Here is an 18891-nt window from a genome sequence, read left to right as displayed (position 1 = left end):
CATCCATCCATCCATCCATCCATCCATCCATCCATCCATCCATCCATCCATCCATCCATCCAAAAAAATACAATACTGCAGAAAATGTTGTGGCATGTGAAGGAAATTAACTAGAAGCTAAAAGCTTTTATCGTTAACACTTCAATTTGTGGCAATAATATAATACTAAAAGTATACTGAAATCAATTAAACAATAGTAACATATGTTTTGTTCCATATACAAAATATAGCACTTAAAAATACAAATAAAGAGATCAAATACACAAAAAACATACCAGTAAAATTAACAATATTAAATAATTAAATATTAATTATTTTAAACATTATATTTAATATCAATAGCCAGCAGTGAGGGATTTCTTATATTTATATTTAAACAGTTGTAAGTTGTTTTAATTTCTTAACTCAGTAGGCATGTTATTCCAAATTTTCATACCATGTCTTTTGATATTAAAGTCAGATTTTTGAGATTTATGACACTGCTGATCAAAATGATCAAAGCACAAGAATGATAAGAAACAGGGGTTTCTCTAAGATTTTAATCAGAATGCTCAATTTAGAAATCATGTGTCTAATTTGTATTATTTAATGCACAATATTTAGAAAGGTATGTGCCAAGTAAGTAAAAGCAAAAACACTTGCAGAATAATAGATCGTTTGAAATCTTAACCATTTGGGGTGAAACTTAAAAAATTAAATAATTTGTTCTAGACAATTCTAAATGAAATTTACTGTACTGTTATTCACTGGTGAAGGATAAACTGATGGGATACCGTAAAAATTTCAACAAGATTTAAATCATAAAGTTTTAACAAAAAATTACTTCGTCATTTTGACTGATCAAATCAGTTTTAATAAAAATGTAAACGATGCATTGTTTTTTTATCACAATGTAACATCTCTAGCCAAACATAAACACTTGTGAGGTTCCTTGACCAGATTCTGATCCCGACTGAGTTAGCACTACAGAAATGACTTGCAGTTTATTGCACAAATATGTAAAATACATTTCATCTGTTCTCAAAATGAAAACAGTTAAAATGCTGTCAATACTCATTTTACTTTTTAAAAATATGCTAATCTTTGAAAAAAATCTTGCAGCATAAACAACGGCACTAGATTGTACTGCTGCTTCAATAATAAAATTTACTCTCATAATGCATTTTGCAAGATGTCAGTACATAATTTTGATATCTTAACAGTTTATTTATTCATTCAATACACAGTTCAACGGGCAAACCCATTAACAGAACTGGAAAAAATAAACCATACAAATACAAGAATAAGCAAATATACATCAAAATGACAAAGTAACAAAATAAAATTAAAAATAATTTTATAGTACAGATTTAAAACTATATAAAGATGAAAAAATATCAATATTACATTTAAATGAAATGTCATTTAATAATGTCATACACATTAAAAGTGACGAATGCTTCCTGCAGTTGACTGATCCACAGTCAGGTTTAAAAAATGGTTTGCGTCTCACACACCTATTTGGAACATAAAAGTAAATTATGGGCATGGCAGTAATTAGAAGAATTAACAATTTTATATAAAAAAAAGAGAAGATCAAAGAGGAATGTAACATAACTTTCTACATAAATATTTAACAAATTTAAATTGCACATTTTCAATTTAAGTAAATGGGAGTTTACGCAGTAGTAATAACATTGTACCCACCAACATCCTAGTCTTTGTGGGAATGTGGAATAGAGTGATATGGGTACTACTACTGGTTTGTAAAGCTTACTGGTGGGGCATGTGTGCATGGAACTGCAGTTTTGCAAAATTGCTATCAAAAATATGTTTAAAAATGAAGACAAAACAGGTCAAGTTGCTGTTCAGCCAATAGTATGTAATCATCCCCTGAAGGCAATTTGCTTGGCCAAAATCAACAAATTTATTTTGTTCTTCCAGCCAGTTTCATGAGTCTGTGTACAGAAATATAAACTTTCTTCACTTTTAACACTTTGTTAACAGGATGGCACCGTGGAATTAGGGTCCGTTCTGTACACTGATGCTACTGTGTATATGACGAAGCCCTATCAGGACCAAAGTGCTGCAGAAACACGACTATACCAATTGTAACATGTTTCTTTTTTTGATATTTCATTATAAATCAAATCATGGCTAATTTCATAAATGCTGAAACCGAATGTGTATTCGTGTAACTTGTCTGAAAAAATGGCGTGAAACATCTCCATTCCTGGAGTTTGTTCCTGTTTCAGTATGTACAGAGAGTCTAGACTGGGCATACCATTTATATCATAAGGTTGAAAGATGCAATTGTATGTGAATTATGAGGATTACTTTTGTTTGGATTTATTGCCAAAGTAGTTAATAACTGTCGATTTAGACAGAAATTCTATACATTTTTTCTTACTTTTGTTTGATAAACATAACCTTTAAAGCAATTTTTTAGCCCAATCTGAAGGGTTGAATGTACTCCTACAAATAAGCGACATACACTAAGTTGTTTAGATTAACCTATCAGTTGGCCACATGTCAGTTAGCTGTTTTGCAATTTAGGTAGCAAATTTGATAGCAGTCTTGCAAAACTGCTTTTCCATGCACATGTGCCCCACCAGTAATTATTGATAGGGTTTTTAACTCTCTGTAAATTTTCCTTTACAAACCAGTGCTCCTGCCACATCAATTTTTTTGAAATTAAAGCCAGTGAGTATTTCCCCTTAGCAGTAGGAGCTGTGTTTCTACACTATGTGAGGGTGCCCTCTAGTGGGTGGTGGGGTTATACTTTTGTTTTCATATAATGGCTTCCTTCACAAAGCAAAAAATTTAAAACCTAGTGAATATCCTGCTACATAAAATTTTATAAAATTAAAGCCAGTGAGTATTTTCCTTTTGACAGTAGGAGCTTTGTTTCTACACTATGTGAGGGTGTCCTCTAGTGGGCAGTGGGGGGTTATACCTTTGTTTTTTTTATCCTGGCATGAGGCAGTAATTTAAACCATGCATTATGATGTATTCCAAACACATCCTGCAATATGGTAAGTATGTTTTTACTTTACTGTACTATGTAAACTTCTCTTTCACTATTGAAAGTGGGGTTATGTGGGGAGTTATTTGTCTTGTAAACCTTTGAGTAATAAGCTGTGTTGTTGGCAAAACCCAGTTGAAAGCCCCCTGAAGTTTCGAGTAACTTAGCCAAAAATGAAATCTTGAATGTTACAACTTCCTCAAATTATACTGCTCTGTCTTTACTATAATACATCCCACCATTCTGCATCGAGTGTGTGAGCTAAGAACAAAACAATCTAGAAAGAACCTGACGAAACACTAAGATGCTGAAAACTCAATCACAACTGAATCTACAGTAAGGCTTGGTGATATTCAATTATTGGCTAGACACTTGAATCATTGCAAAAACTGTAACTGATATATTTATTATAGATTCACATGTCTATTGCCATCAATACAACTTGAATTATTATTATTAATTATTAAACTTTATTTCAGAATAAAAGTGAATATACAATATTTCATATCAGAATTATTTAAAAATACCAGTATTAAAATATTTTCTTGATTTCAAGTTAGTTTCTCCATCACAATTTTCAGTTTGATACTATTGGGAAAAATAAAACTGTTTCCATGGAAATAGGCCTGGCCATGCTGTCCTTTCTTGGAAAGGAAAAGTGAAATCTAATTGTGCATTCTGACAAATTTGAATTCAGGGAATTTAGGGGTTGGCCATTTGAAACACTACAAGGGGAGATAGAATAGAAAATCTGCAGATTGTTTTTTTTTTTCAAATCTACCCCAAGTTTTTAATGGTCTACTTCCAACTTCCATTCTGTCAAATTGTTTACCATCATTTTCCCTTGAAATACATTGTACTTTTAAGTTGCATCCTCTAGCAACAAGGCATTTAATAATATGTGGCATGATTGGGTGAATGAGACTCACCCTGATTACAGTGTCTATATTGTTTAGATAGATCTCTGGTCATCTTTCAATACTTTATTTTAGCTGGAATTAATTTTTGCTGAAAAGACTTTTCAGGCGTTTTGTATGGAATTTTTTTTCACTGAATTTTGACAAGTTGAATGTAAAATATAGAAAAAAAAAAAGGTATATTTGCTGGATTTTATATTTACTGAATCATTCCTTTAGCGAAAATAGCAAAAATTAATTCCAAGCAAAAATAAAATATTTCACAGTATGGAATAATTTAAATGATAAATGACTTTAAAATCTATATTTAGATTTAATTGCTTTTACTCGTCTATCCTGCGTCATTAGAAGGTATAAACTTACAGGGAAGAACCATTGATTCAGCATGTATAATATCTCCTCACTGCGTTTATTTTAGATTCTGACGAGGAACGTGATTTCTTGAAAGTTAAGAAGCCAAAAGACAAGCATAAAAAAGACAAAGGCTACAAAGCATTTGCTCCTGATGTGTCTGATGAGGAGGAGGACAAGTACGATTCACTTTTATTTTCTATTTTATGTCTAGAATTACTTTGCATTTATTTATTTAAACAGAAACAACTTTCTAGGCTTGGAGTTTAGTTAACTCTCACTAAATGTGAAATTTAGTTATTATTACCACATCATTTTTTTCATATTTTTAGCTCCGCTGTCGACTTTGTCGAGCGGAGCTTATCATATGAGTGATTGTCCGTCGTCGTCCGTCGTCGTCGTCGTCCGTGTCAATGTTTTACTTTTTCGACTTCTTCTTGAAAACTACAAGCCTGAATGCTTTGATACTTGGTGTATATGTACCTTGGGTAGACCTCTCTTAGGTTTGTTCATTTCATGTTGATATCTTCAATTCTCTAATTTTGGTGAATATTTTTGTCATTTTTGGTAAAAAGTGATATTTTCGACTTCTTGTTAAAAACCGCAAGTCCAATTGCTTTGATACTACATATATAGGTACTACATGTGGACCTCTCTCAGATTTGTTCATTTTGTGATGATATCTTCAATTCTCTAATTTTGGTGAATATTTTTGTAATTTTTGGTAAAAAGTGATATTTTCGACTTCTTGTTAAAAACCACAAGTCCGATTGCTTTGATATTACATATATAGGTACTACATGTGGACCTCTCTCAGATTTGTTCATTTTGTGATGATGTCTTCAATTCTCTAATTTTCGTGAATATTTTTGTAATTTTTGGTAGAAAGTGATATTTTCGACTTCTTGTTAAAAACTGTAAGTCCGATTGCTTTGATACTATACATATTGTTCATTTTCTGATGATGTCTTCAGTTCTTTAATTGAAATGTGCATTTCTAACAGCGGAGCTATCTCAGCCGATAGGCTGCTTGTTTTTGAATATTTAGGCCTGCAGAAAATAGGTATTTATAACCGTTTTGTCCAAAATTAATAGTTGAAAAGAATACATAAGAATTTGCAAAATATTGTGCCATTATGGTGTGTAAAACAATGATAACCAAAGGTTTAATTAGTTATTTCATAAATGGCAACAGTCATTGTGCCATGCATGTGATCTTTGTGAATATGAAAAGTGATTTCCGCACTATTAAATGTGCTCTCTGGTATTAAAGCATAAATGCATTTTTTTTTCTGGTTAGTGTATGCAACTAAATACTGACTTTGACAGTTTAGAGTCCTTTGATGCATCCCAATCATCTCTGAATTTTCTTAGTTGAATGAGTTGTATTCATTGATCTGCTCAACAATCAAAATTGGCATCTTTGTTAATATGGGACTCGTATTTTGTGCAAGAAATCGCTGCCTGTTAAACGAGAGGGTTACCACCTGTGCACGCGTGGGAATCGAGTCCCAAGCGACGATAACAACACACGCAAAAAACGGCTCATGGGTAGATGCTTGTTTGTAAACAATGACACGCTATGACCATCTGACGCATGCGCAGGTGACGACTCCCCGGCTTTAAATAATCAGAGCATCAAAAGCACAGGAGTATAGATGCCTGATACTAGACGCATATCCAGTGAGTTTGATGAATGGTATTCTTGGTACTCATGAAGTAATGAATGTGAACTACTCTCAAAGCATTTTTTCCATCATAATTGTTACAGGAGCCCAGCTAAAACAAAAAAGTCAAAAGGCATCTTCAGAAGAGGTTTGGGAAATAAGACTAAAGAGAAAGAAAGAGAAAAAGATAGTAGAGCAAAGAAACGAGAAAAAGAAGAAAGCAAAGCTGAGAAGAAAGAGAAAGAACGGTTTAGTAAGTCTGACAGACGGGAAAGAGACATTAAATTAGAGAGGAAGGAGCGGGAAAAGGAAAGCAAAGCAGAAAAGAAAGACAAACAGAGAAAGAAATCATCTCAACAGTATGTAGACGCAACTGAGGAGGTTTCAGGTAATCAGCTCTATCACCAGCACACCCTTTACCATAAATGGAAGCTCACACCACACATTGCATTATGGGAAATACTATTGACGGCATCGATTGCTAAAAAATCTGTATTACCTCAGTGCCCTAGATAAAATAATATGTATTTATTCTGCTTCTAGTTGTGAAACCACCCAAAGCTGTATTTGGTGTGCCCCTGTCTGTCTCTGTGGATAGAAGTAAACTCTATGATGGAGTAGACTTACCTGCAGTTGTCAGAGACTGTGTGGATTTTGTTGAAAATAATGGTAAGAATGACATTAGAAATCTATAATCTCTTTAAGTTTCTGGAGAACACACAACAAAACTCATATCAGAACTTAAGTAACCTTGTTACTGATAAGTCTGGCAGCCCCACAGTTTGAAATGTGTTTGAGAATGAGAAACCCCCACATATTCAATGCATGAACACTTAAAGCTTGAGTGTTCTCAGTTGTTTCATGTTTGACTACAAAGCAGGTGTTTGCATTTTACATTCAAATAGACAAGTAGGCAGGAAAGAACAAACAAGTAGTAATTCACACATTGTAAATGCCCACCGTATCACCTGTTTTTACGGGCAATCAATGGTCATGGTCACCTACTGAAACATGAGCTGCAATCCTGAAATATTTGAAGATAGGATCTAAGGCAAAACAGCAGTCTGGTATCAATACTGAATGCACTCACATGAATAATTTTTTTTGCTTCAGCTTTAACTACTGAGGGGATATACAGGTTATCTGGAGTGAAGTCTCAGATTGCTCAACTAAGACAGTGCTATGACAAGGGACAATCTGTCAACCTTGAAGACTATGATCCACATGTGGTGGCCGGGCTATTAAAACAATATTTACGAGAAATTCCTGAACCTGTCTTAACACTTCCTCTTATGCCAAAGTTTGATGAAGTGGCAGGTATGGATGTTCCCATTTAAGTGTTGGTTCTATTAGATACATGCAATGTACGGTACATATAATCATTCTCACAATTGCCCTGGGTGTTTATCAAGTGTTTCTGCTCAGTATTGCTGATGAAGCTCATCATGAAAATGATTTATTTGAACTGATTATTTGCATGTTGTGAAAGCATTCTTTTTAGCTTTCCTGTCATCATAGATGACTAAGCGGAGTTAGTCATATAGGTGATTGTCCATAGTTTGACGTCTGTCAACAATTACATTTCCATCTTCTTCCTGAAAACTACAAGCTTAATTGCTTTGACACTTTGGAATGTTGGTATCTTAGGTAGACCTATGTCAGATTTGTTCATTCCATGGTGATACCATTAATTATAAATTTTTAGCAAATATTTTTGTCAGTTTTGGTTAAAAAAATGATATTTTTGACTACTTCGTGAAAACTGCTAGCTCAATTGTTTTGATACATGGTATGTTGTTAGACCTATGTCAGATTTGTACATTTTGTGGTGATATTATCAATTAACTGTTTAGCAAAAGTTTTGTCATTTTTCATAAAAAATTCAGTACTTTTGTTTTCTTCTTGAAAACTATCAGCTCAATTACTTTGATACTTGGTATGTTGATACCTTGGGTGGACCTCTGTCAGATTTGACAGAACATTATCAACTTTGTTTTGAGGAAGACATTCTACAAAGACAGCGGAGCTATTTTGACTGTTAGGTTGCTTGCTTCCATAATGGTAATCACAAAAAGCAAAAAAAAAAAATGAATCATATAGGAATCATCGAATGGTGGTATTAGTTAAAACCTGACTCTAGAGGGCGCCTGACCACAAAACTGCTCTGAAACACCAAAGGAACATTTTCTATTGATATTTTTTGTTGTTTATTAGCATTACAAGATGAAGCTCTGAAACTTGAAGGATTTAAGCAGCTGTTAGGTCAACTACCTGTATATAATAGAACGTTGTTATCATGGATTATTGTGCATATGACACATATTATTGAGGTTAGTACATATGTATTATTATATTGTATATACTTTCACATTGTTCTCTTATTTCAAAGAAAACAATATAATAGCTTTAGAGAATGTCTCCATTGTAATCAGTGGCGGTGGCACAGGCTGGGCAGAGGGGAAGTTGCCCCCTCGAAAAAAATGTTAGGGGGTGTCGCCCCTCCAGAATCAAGCTGGAACCCTTTGTGTCAGCAAAAATTGCCCCTCAAAATGCAGGAAATAGCGTTTCAGAGGGTCTAGATATAAAAATTGTTAAGGGGGAGCATGCCCCTGGACCTCTAGTAAAGTTGGTGAGCAGATCTCGTTTCCCTCATGCAAAATGTCATGCCGCCGCCTCTGGTAATAATATACTTCATTTTCACATTGTTTTTTTTTCTTGTCTAGGAAGACAATAAAATGAGTTTACAGAATGTCTCCATTGTAATAAGTCCCACTATGCGTATAAGTCACAGAATACTGAATGTTTTACTCAGTCACTCTACTGTATTATTCAAAGATGTCAATCTTAAAAGGTAAGTTATATTAAATATCATAAGCTGAGATATACACACTTGCAAATTTGCAAGTTAATACTGCAACAAAATCCTATTTAGAAATTTCTTTCATTAAGGTCATTAATGAAGTGCTATACATGTCAATAGATTTTTAGTACTTCTACAACATCTTATGCTTTGAGTGAATGAACCGAAACGAACATCTGCTACGAAATGTAATATTTTGATTTTAAACTTGAAGTTCTTTTTTGCAATGTGCATTGTCATATTTCAGCTCCTTCAAAAAAGGGAGATATCTAAATATAGATGGCATTGAGATACCCTTACTTCATCAAAATTGATCATCATCAAATATGTTTATAGCGTGTTATTAAACATGAAATACCTCCCAAAAATCTTCTGCATCTGTTGAAAACGATTCGATGTTGTGATGCCACTGCAACACTCTAACTTTTGTTTGTCTTGTTTGTACATTTGATTTCACATATAATACAGTGTCTTGCGAAGTTTGGATAATGGTCTATATGTATATGTTTCTTAATTGACCAAATGTTTTAGCAGATGTGGCAATAAATGTAGAAGTTGAGTCCAACCCACCTTTTCAGAGGAACCATTAATTTGATACCGTCATTTGCTGGTTTAAAATTATAACAATTGAACTTAACATTTTAATCATTGTTTTTAAGCTCCATGTATTGATTCAATTTTTTTTTATTTATAGACCTGTGAAACCCTTGAGATGGCAGGCATCGCATACATCTCTAGAGTTACCGAGTGATAGTGCATTGTAAGTATTTATCATGTGAATGTACTCAATATATACTTAAAGGGCAGTGGTCATAGCACTGTGCATGTGCAAGACATGGGTCTCATGTGAACTGTTCCGCAGATCAACAAGTACAAACTGATCCATTGCTAAGCTTCAACTCGGTAATTTTGTTAGTGATTGAGAGAACTTGAAATAGGCAGCAGCCAGTGTACGTCGTGCCCAGTTCAAAACTCATACGTGTGATTTCCATAATGTTTATCAACACAAGTCTCGCACATGTACAGTGCGACGACCATCGCCCTTTAAGTATATATTGACCTTTAAATATAAACATTTGAAAGTATAATTAGAAATGTTTCAATGAACTAAAAAGATACTTAGAAATGTTTGAATGTACATAAAAAATACTCAGAAATGTTTGAATGTACACAAAAGATACTTCAAAATGTTTGAATATACACAAAAGATACTCAGAAATGTTTGAATATACACAAAAGATACTTAGAAATGTTTGAATGTACACAAAATTCACTTAGAAATGTTTGAATGTACACAAAAGATACTTAGAAATGTTTGAATGTACACAAAATTCACTTAGAAATGTTTGAATGTACACAAAAGATACTCAGAAATGTTTGAATGTACACAAAAGATACTCAGAAATGTTTGAATATACACAAAAGATACTTAGAAATGTTTGAATGTACACAAAATTCACTTAGAAATGTTTGAATGTACACAAAAGATACTCAGAAATGTTTGAATATACACAAAAGATACTTAGAAATGTTTGAATGTACACAAAATTCACTTAGAAATGTTTGAATGTACACAAAAGATACTCAGAAATGTTTGAATGTACACAAAAGATACTTCAAAATGTTTGAATATACACAAAAGATACTCAGAAATGTTTGAATATACACAAAAGATACTTAGAAATGTTTGAATGTACACAAAATTCACTTAGAAATGTTTGAATATACACAAAAGATACTTAGAAATGTTTGAATGTACACAAAATTCACTTAGAAATGTTTGAATGTACACAAAAGATACTCAGAAATGTTTGAATGTACACAAAAGATACTCAGAAATGTTTGAATGTACACAAAAGATACTCAGAAATGTTTGAATGTACACAAAAGATACTTAGAAATGTTTGAATGTATACAAAAGATACTTAGAAATGTTTGAATGTACACAAAATTTACTGAGAAATGTTTGAATGTACACAAAAGATACTCAGAAATGTTTGAATGTACACAAAAAATACTCAGAAATGTTTGAATGTACACAAAAGATACTCAGAAATGTTTAAATGTACACAAAAGATACTTAGAAATGTTTGAATGTACACAAAAGATACTCAGAAATGTTTGAATGTACACAAAATATACTCAGAAATGTTTGAATGTACACAAAAGATACTCAGAAATGTTTGAATGTACACAAAAGATACTTAGAAATGTTTGAATGTATACAAAAGATACTTAGAAATGTTTGAATGTACACAAAATTTACTGAGAAATGTTTGAATGTACACAAAAGATACTCAGAAATGTTTGAATGTACACAAAAGATACTTAGAAATGTTTGAATCTACACAAAAGATACTTAGAAATGTTTGAATGTACACAAAAGATACTCATAAATGTTTGAATGTACACAAAAGATACTCAGAAATGTTTGAATGTACACAAAAGATACTCAGAAATGTTTGAATGTATACAAAAGATACTCACAAAAGATACTCAGAAATGTTTGAATGTACACAAAAGATACTCAGAAATGTTTGAATGTACACAAAAGATACTCAGAAATGTTTGAATGTACACAAAAGATACTCAGAAATGTTTGAATGTACACAAAAGATACTTGGAAATGTTTGAATGTACACAAAAGATACTCAGAAATGTTTGAATGTACACAAAAGATACTCAGAAATGTTTGAATGTACACAAAAGATACTCAGAAATGTTTGAATGTACACAAAAGATACTCAGAAATGTTTAAATGTACACAAAAGATACTTAGAAATGTTTGAATGTACACAAAAGATACTCAGAAATGTTTGAATGTACACAAAAGATACTCAGAAATGTTTGAATGTACACAAAAGATACTTAGAAATGTTTGAATGTATACAAAAGATACTTAGAAATATTTTGAATGTACTCAAAAATACTTGGAAATGTTTGAAAGTTTACAAAAGATAGATTTTTTGACAGAATCAGTTGATCTCTCACAGGACATTAGAAGAGGAAATGAGCCGACAGGAAGCTATTTTAGCCAAGTTACATGATGATATGAACAAGGGCTTAGCGGATGCAGTAAGTATTGTCAGTGGCACAAGTGTGAAATATCTGCATCAGGAATTCTGTTGTGAATCGAGATAGTTTCAATGTTATAGTAACACTAAACATAAATAACAAGCATACATTCAGCTTGTCAAATTTACTGAAATTTATTGTAATACTATGCATTTCAGGGTTACCTGTAATATAGAAAATCTGACATAACGAATTTGATAAACAGAATCACAATAATCTGTATATCATATTTGCACTAGTAGAAGTGCATCTCCAATAGAAATGCATGTAAACCATGCATGTCTTCAAAAATCTGACTGTAATATTGCCTGTGAAATGGCTGCTATTTTCGCGCCTAAAATTATCAATTGATACATAAATATTATTAATTTTTATGTTTCTAAGCATGAATTATTTTTTTTAAGTGAAAAAATGTGTTTTAAACTCAGTCTATGGCAACTTTATTTTTGTGTATTTTAAAACGAGGCTCCTCATTAGCTTCTCATTTGCATACAGAAATTCCCCTTGTGACGTCAGAAGGGGAAGTCGCATGGCATCTTGCATTGCCGATACGTGTAAATAAGGCAAATTTCTTGTGCAGTTTTCTCGTCTTTGACTATATTGTCGCTTATGTACTTGTTCGTCGAGGAAGAATGGACCATAATGAAATTATGGAATTATCGTTATTTAGCAGGTTACTAGGCACGTCACTACACTGTTTTATTTCATCGACCGTCTGAGTAAAACTCTCAAAATTAAAATAAAAGAGAACATATTTTGACATTCTAAACATTAGACTATTAATAGTGATCACTATAAAATAATTAAAAAAACGACAAATCACAGTTACTAAATAAATGACAGCCGTGTGGAAATAAATTTACATTTTGTTGAAATAGGTGAATGCGTCGGGTCACGGCGAGGGCAAGTGCGTTAAAAGCGGCGTTTAATTGGATAACAAAAATAATCGAGATCGACACACATACAGATAAATTCAGAGTGGATTCGAGTTAGCTTGATCCATGGCGTGATTGTCATAATTATAACATCGTATTAAAACTTTATTTGGTAGAAACATATTGACCAAGCCCGGATTCTTATTTCATAAATTATTACGCAGATCAAGCTGCAAGCATGGAGGTAAAAAAGAACAGAGGTGTGAATTCGACATTCAACACCAATCACCAAACAATTCAGAAACTTTTAGCCTTCGAAAATGAAAACAGTTAACAGTGTGTAAGGGCTGTGTAATTTCCTGTTTGTCCGACGCTTCGTTTTCGTGTCACTGTCAAAATTATTGCTACCTTTTACTTAACAGGGACTAAATGGTCTCTATAAAACGATAATCAGAATCGCAAAAAAAGTCTACTGATTTGAAACACTTGCCGGACGTCTCTCTCTCTCTTCTGAAATCCGCCTCGGTGATCATGGGCTGGTCCGGAATCTATTTCTTTCAAAAGTGTTGCGCCAGGTTTAAGGTTAAGTGATGTCGCACCTTCGGATCGATTAGAAACATGTGAATACATACACTATGGTTATACGTTTCACTGCAACTGTCCACAACACAACATCTAAAAACTCTCTCTCAAAAAGAAAATAAAATAGACAAAAAAAAAGAAAAAACGCCGACCGAAAAATGTATATCGTTTAAAAGTATACTGAACGACCAGTGTTATTACGGCTCAGAGGTATGACTTCCTCTCACATTTTGTCATTTGGTGGCGCACTTTCGGCGAGAGTCGGAAATCCGGAAACAGTGGGCGTGGCTACAACACGAGAAATATCCCAAATTTACTTGGATACATTTGCAGCAAAAAAATCAATAACTACCCTTTTCAGTGGGACACAGATCTAAAATGGGAAACGTGAGGGTGGGCATTGCACAGGCACTTTAAATCATCAATGTAAAATTCGCCTGATTGGTTTTGGACAAAAAATGAAAATATCTCCAGGGATCAGGTTGTGTGTATGATATTATACTAAATGGTTTCAGTCAATGGAATATTTCTTCTTTTGTTGTGACAGGAAACTGAGGAGAAACTGTGGGAAGTTCAAAGAATAGTCACTACATTAAAAAGAAAGGTATGATTTAACTGTTGCAAATCAGGGAGTTTTTGGCCAATCAAGTTCTTGTCATGGATAATTGTAGCTTAATTTTTAGTCAATTTGTTGCATATTGGGGAGCTCTGAGTTGTCAGTACTTGGTCTTGTATGCCATGCCATATGAATGGTTATATCGTGTAACCTTGGAAATATGAAAAGCACATTGACCAATTCAATACAGCTATGATACCATAATTTTATGATCATTGGTTATCAAGATGAAATGGGATGGAATGTTTTTTCTTTCTTTCTGTGTGTGCCTGGTGACAGTTCTCAGCATTGATTATCAGTGTTTCTTTATGTACTGAGCATTGCCACGTGAACCATATTGTATGTTAGCGATCACTCTATGTGACTATTTCCCCATCATAATGTAATATCGCAATGTCAACCAAGCCTGGATGAACACAAATACCCGAACCAAGGTCCCTCCTAAGTTTCAGCCACTAATGAATGAAAACAAATTGGCTTTGTCCTTCTCATTGAGTCTGTGACATACTTATCCAGAGTAAGGTTGACATTTTTGGTTTGCGTTAAACGCCTGGTAAGTGTTGGACTTGTGTGTGAAACTTACCATGTCAACGTGTCAATATGTAATTTGTGGTGATATAAATTGAAGCATAATCAACAAAATTGAATAAGCAGTAATTAAGTCTGTTATACTTAGATATATTAAATAATGATTAAATTTATGCTTACTTGTCAAAATTAGCAATTTTTGCTAGTCATTAATGATGACAATCTAAACCCCTGTCATATTTTCCAGATACGTCAAAGTAAGAAACAACAAGAGGCCAAACTCACCAAAGTCAAAATTGAAGAAGTGGATGAGAAAGGTAAACAAGAGGAGATTGTAAAAGAAGAAGTCGCTTCCAATGAGGAAACACCAGAAAAAGAAGTAAAGAAACAAGATGTTGAAGTGCCAGGAAGTGAACCAGAGAACAAAACTGAGATTGAACCAGAGCAGGAGGAAGGTGAGAATCAAATTATTCTGTTTAAAACGTTTGCATGTCGTTTGTATTCATAATTCCATGCAACTGAAAAACACAGCACATGAATACACTATGAATTCTGGATGTTGTTTACACATGTTTGTCTGACTGTTCCACTTGTATTTCAAGAAGCATTTATCAGATTTCAATGAAACTTTATTCATGCATTACTTCAGTTTTGGTTGTTATCTGTTCATATTAGTGATCCAATTTACATTATAATGAGCCAATTTTAGCTTTTCCACTAATATTTTAAGAACCACTAAATGGATTCCGAGGAAACAACTTTAATATTATGGGAAAATCGACAGACCTAATTCATGCATAATAATTAGGCTCTTTAGTCATTAATTAGACATTTTCCCAAATCTATATAACAGATTAGAAAAGTAAATCTATAAAAGCAATATTGATATTATGGCACAGCAAAATGCATACTTGTAGCAGAAATATGGTATTTGATTTACACATACTTGTTCTGGATTGGATTGGCATAGTGGCTTAAGGTATAGATGCAGATTCGTGGGCACTTGGGAGTGAAACTTTTTTTGTGCTTTTTATTATCCAAACAGTCTTGGCTATAGACTGTTAATCTTGTAGAATTGTGAATAGTGGAACATACTCAAAAAACGATTTTTAAATATAGATAACAGGTGCAAACATTTTCTTTTTTGAATGCTTAGCAAGATTTAGCAAGGCTGTACATGAATAATAAAAAAGAAACATGGTGAAAAAAAAGAAATGACGAGAACTCCATATTATGCACCATATTTAACTTTTAACAAAACGATAATACATTTAAATTTAGAACTGTTACAGCCATTTTAATTATGAGCATTAGCAAACTTCTTACCGAGTGAATTATTATGCAAATTAGCAATTATCTCAGCTTCTTTTTAGTGCACATCCCAGAACTTTAAAAAAAATAGCTCCTAGACGCTTTGGCCTTTTGTTTTGAAATTGTCACAAATGATTGACATGTTTTTGGTTTTGGTTTTGACAGACTAGCCTGGGTGGTAATTTATGCATAAACTTGAAGTAGTGAAATTTGAGCTGCTGCCGTGCAAAATTGACAACTGGTAGACAGTTTTCAAGACGGCACTTTCTTCATAGTAAACAGATGTACCCATAAACCAATTTTTACAGGGAACAGAAGCATGGTTTAGAAGCTAATTTTTTTAAAATCACTTTTGACCAAAAAAGCACATTTTTGTGCATATTTCAAACTACAGTGTCCATGAAAAAAAATACTAACAAAATATTAAAATTCATACAATAAGCTTTCCGAAAATATATAGTTTTGTGGACAAGGGAGGTCATCATGGTTTCCTAATTAACTAATTAAAATACCTGTCAGGTAAACTGCATCTCTACCTTAAGAGCCTCATTCACTTTTAATTTTTGGGTATGAGTATATAAATGCAAAACTGCTTTCATAAGTGATTGCTATTCTTTTTTAGTCATATAAAAGATTCGTGTGTCATTGTTGTACAATTGAATCAATGTATCCATGAATAAAAAAAGATGATATGTGTATATTGCTGTTCTTGCAGAGAGTATTGAATACCTGATAGAAACAGAATGTCAGTTGCTGGCAGAACAAGAAGAGATGATAAGTCTAGGAGATGAACTTAGGAAACTGATAATAAATGAAAGAAATGAAGTTGAACGCCTGAAAAATGAAATCTTGGAAATCAAGGATGAGAGAGGGCACTCTTCAAACAGTTCTTATAGTAGTACTTCATCAGAAGAATCATCCGATAGTGAAGATGTATCCTCTGTCATTTTTAGTTTCCGTTTTGACGTAGTCTGAAAACGAGGACTCGTGAGTTGACCTCTGTGCGACTGGACCTGTATCTTAGATGTGCCTGGACCAATTATATTCAATTTGTTTTATGATCTGATTCAAGATGGCCAAATGGCGGCTATTTGTGTACTGAAAAATCATCAAAATCAAGCATTTCTTGGCTGCTTACAGATGGATTTTGTTCAAACTTGGTACATACATCAGAGATTATGGGTTCCATGGTACGCGTCATTTTATTTTTCATATCGAATTCAAAATGGCTGGCTGGCGGCCATTTTGTTTAAATGAATGCGCTTCCAAGGCCATATCTCTCAATATGGACAAGTACTCATACTATATTACTATAAAAAAACTATATAACTTAAATTTGATTACTAATGTGGACTGTGCCATGCATGGCTTGTTAAGTCAACATTACCTTAGTACTATCAAATGAGTGAACACATAATAACATATCATTACAAATGGTTTATCATAATAGCATGAAAATAGCTGCAAAGATAACGTTTTTGTACAGAAAATTATTTTTTAGAGGTAATTTTGATTCAATATTACATTGATTCAATAGTTTGCAGAAAATACAAATTATATCTCTTTAGATATGGTAGTCAGTGAAACATTCAGTGCTATTGGTTGTATTGCATGAAACTTGTAAATCTCAATGTTATTAATGCCCACTCTGACAGCACAGTGAATCCAAATTGAAGCTGGTAAAGTAAGATTTCTTGTTCCTGATGACCAGATGTGCTTACATAATATGACAGTATCATGCACATGGTAGCAGTAAACCCCAAACTCGACCATTGGTTCTAGATATTTCCTTAAATCTGATTAACAGGACAACGAAGAAGAGCTTCAAAGAATTTTACAAGATCTACTCCAGGAGAATCAAGATTTAGATGTGAGTGTATATCTCTAATGTCTGGGGAAACTTTTGAACTTTTCACAGTGACGACTGTAAAGTTTCGTTCTCAGGATGATTGTCGAGTTTATACTAGTATTATTTGACATATCTTGGAAACATCTTCTGGTCCTCACCTGTCGATCTGTTTTTAGTGTTGAGAGCATCAGGTAGTTCTGCTTATTTGATAATCAGTTGATTACCAGTGTCTCTTTTGACCCAAGCTTGGAAAGCAATTATTGGACTGAAGATACTAACCTGAATAGGTAATACTGCAATTGCTCAATAGTATGGGTAGAATATCAGAGTAGTTACTGTTTCTCAAATTGTGGATGGTACTATTGGGTGAACAAACCATATTATGTTGTCTGATGAAGTTTTTGTTGCTTTGCAAAAGACTTATATCTTTATGATCTGTTGAATCTCAATTTTACACTGATTGTTTTGCAAATTATAAATCACAGACTTTATGTAGTACCACCACATGTATATCGTACACATGTTTTCTTCTGTGATTACATATACATATAATTAAGATATTTATTTAATTTATTTCATTACAGTGTAAAAACAATGAGTTGTGTGTTGCAATTCATGAAGAACAAGAAGCATGTATGCGTCTGAGAGTGCAAATAAGGCACTCCCAAGAAGTTGAAGATTCCCATATTACTGTCTTACCAGAAACAGAGGAAACTGCTGTGTGAAAAAAACAGAAGAATTCTTACCAGAGATATTGAAAACTGCAAGGAAAACCAGATGAACTCTTACCAAAGATCGAAGAAACTCATGAACTATTTGTCTTGCATGTACTTTAAATGTTCCAGTTTTCTTGGAAACCAAAATTGATGCAAATTTAAAAAGCTGTCTTCTTTTCCGTCGCTCATGACAGTCAAAGCTTTATTATGTGCAGTTGTGTCTATAACTTGTGTCATAGAAATTTTTTCCATGTTTATTGACATTAATATCACATAGTTAAGAATATCTAAGCCTGTAGTGTAAGTCAAATCAGAATATTCTAGGGGAAACGTTTATGCCTAGAATGTTTTTGCTGGATTAAATAAGTTGTGTATGAATCGTTGAAATCTCCAACATCTAGATCTTGGAGTAATACTCAGTATTATTATTCAGTAATATTGTGCATTCTTTGAGTTATGAAGTGTTCTGTTTTCTTCTTATTATTTCAAATCACGTATATACTGAATAAATATTAAAACTGCCAGTAATTTATCGTAAAA

At 33.1% G+C, this 18891-nt stretch overlaps 1 protein-coding gene across 1 annotated transcript in view; it reads left to right on the top strand.

Annotated features, from left to right (window-relative positions):
- Positions 1–18891, top strand: part of LOC100377036 (ralA-binding protein 1-like) — a 22959-nt gene extending 4068 nt beyond the window's left edge. Inside the window, exons 2-14 of the mRNA XM_085495198.1 lie at positions 4340–4451; positions 6044–6327; positions 6483–6608; positions 7053–7256; positions 8154–8269; positions 8663–8790; positions 9494–9559; positions 11793–11874; positions 13879–13935; positions 14723–14930; positions 16502–16719; positions 17594–17656; positions 18220–18891. Coding sequence (XP_085351324.1) covers positions 4340–4451; positions 6044–6327; positions 6483–6608; positions 7053–7256; positions 8154–8269; positions 8663–8790; positions 9494–9559; positions 11793–11874; positions 13879–13935; positions 14723–14930; positions 16502–16719; positions 17594–17656; positions 18220–18360 — 1805 coding nt within the window. The 3' untranslated portion in view covers positions 18361–18891. The remainder of the gene's footprint in view (positions 1–4339; positions 4452–6043; positions 6328–6482; positions 6609–7052; positions 7257–8153; positions 8270–8662; positions 8791–9493; positions 9560–11792; positions 11875–13878; positions 13936–14722; positions 14931–16501; positions 16720–17593; positions 17657–18219) is intronic.

The sequence above is a fragment of the Saccoglossus kowalevskii genome, chromosome 21 (assembly GCF_978046115.1).
Source record: "Saccoglossus kowalevskii chromosome 21, keSacKowa6.1, whole genome shotgun sequence".
Taxonomy (NCBI): domain Eukaryota; kingdom Metazoa; phylum Hemichordata; class Enteropneusta; family Harrimaniidae; genus Saccoglossus; species Saccoglossus kowalevskii.
Note: the sequence above shows the minus strand (reverse complement) of the source record. Positions and strands in the feature narration are given on the sequence as shown.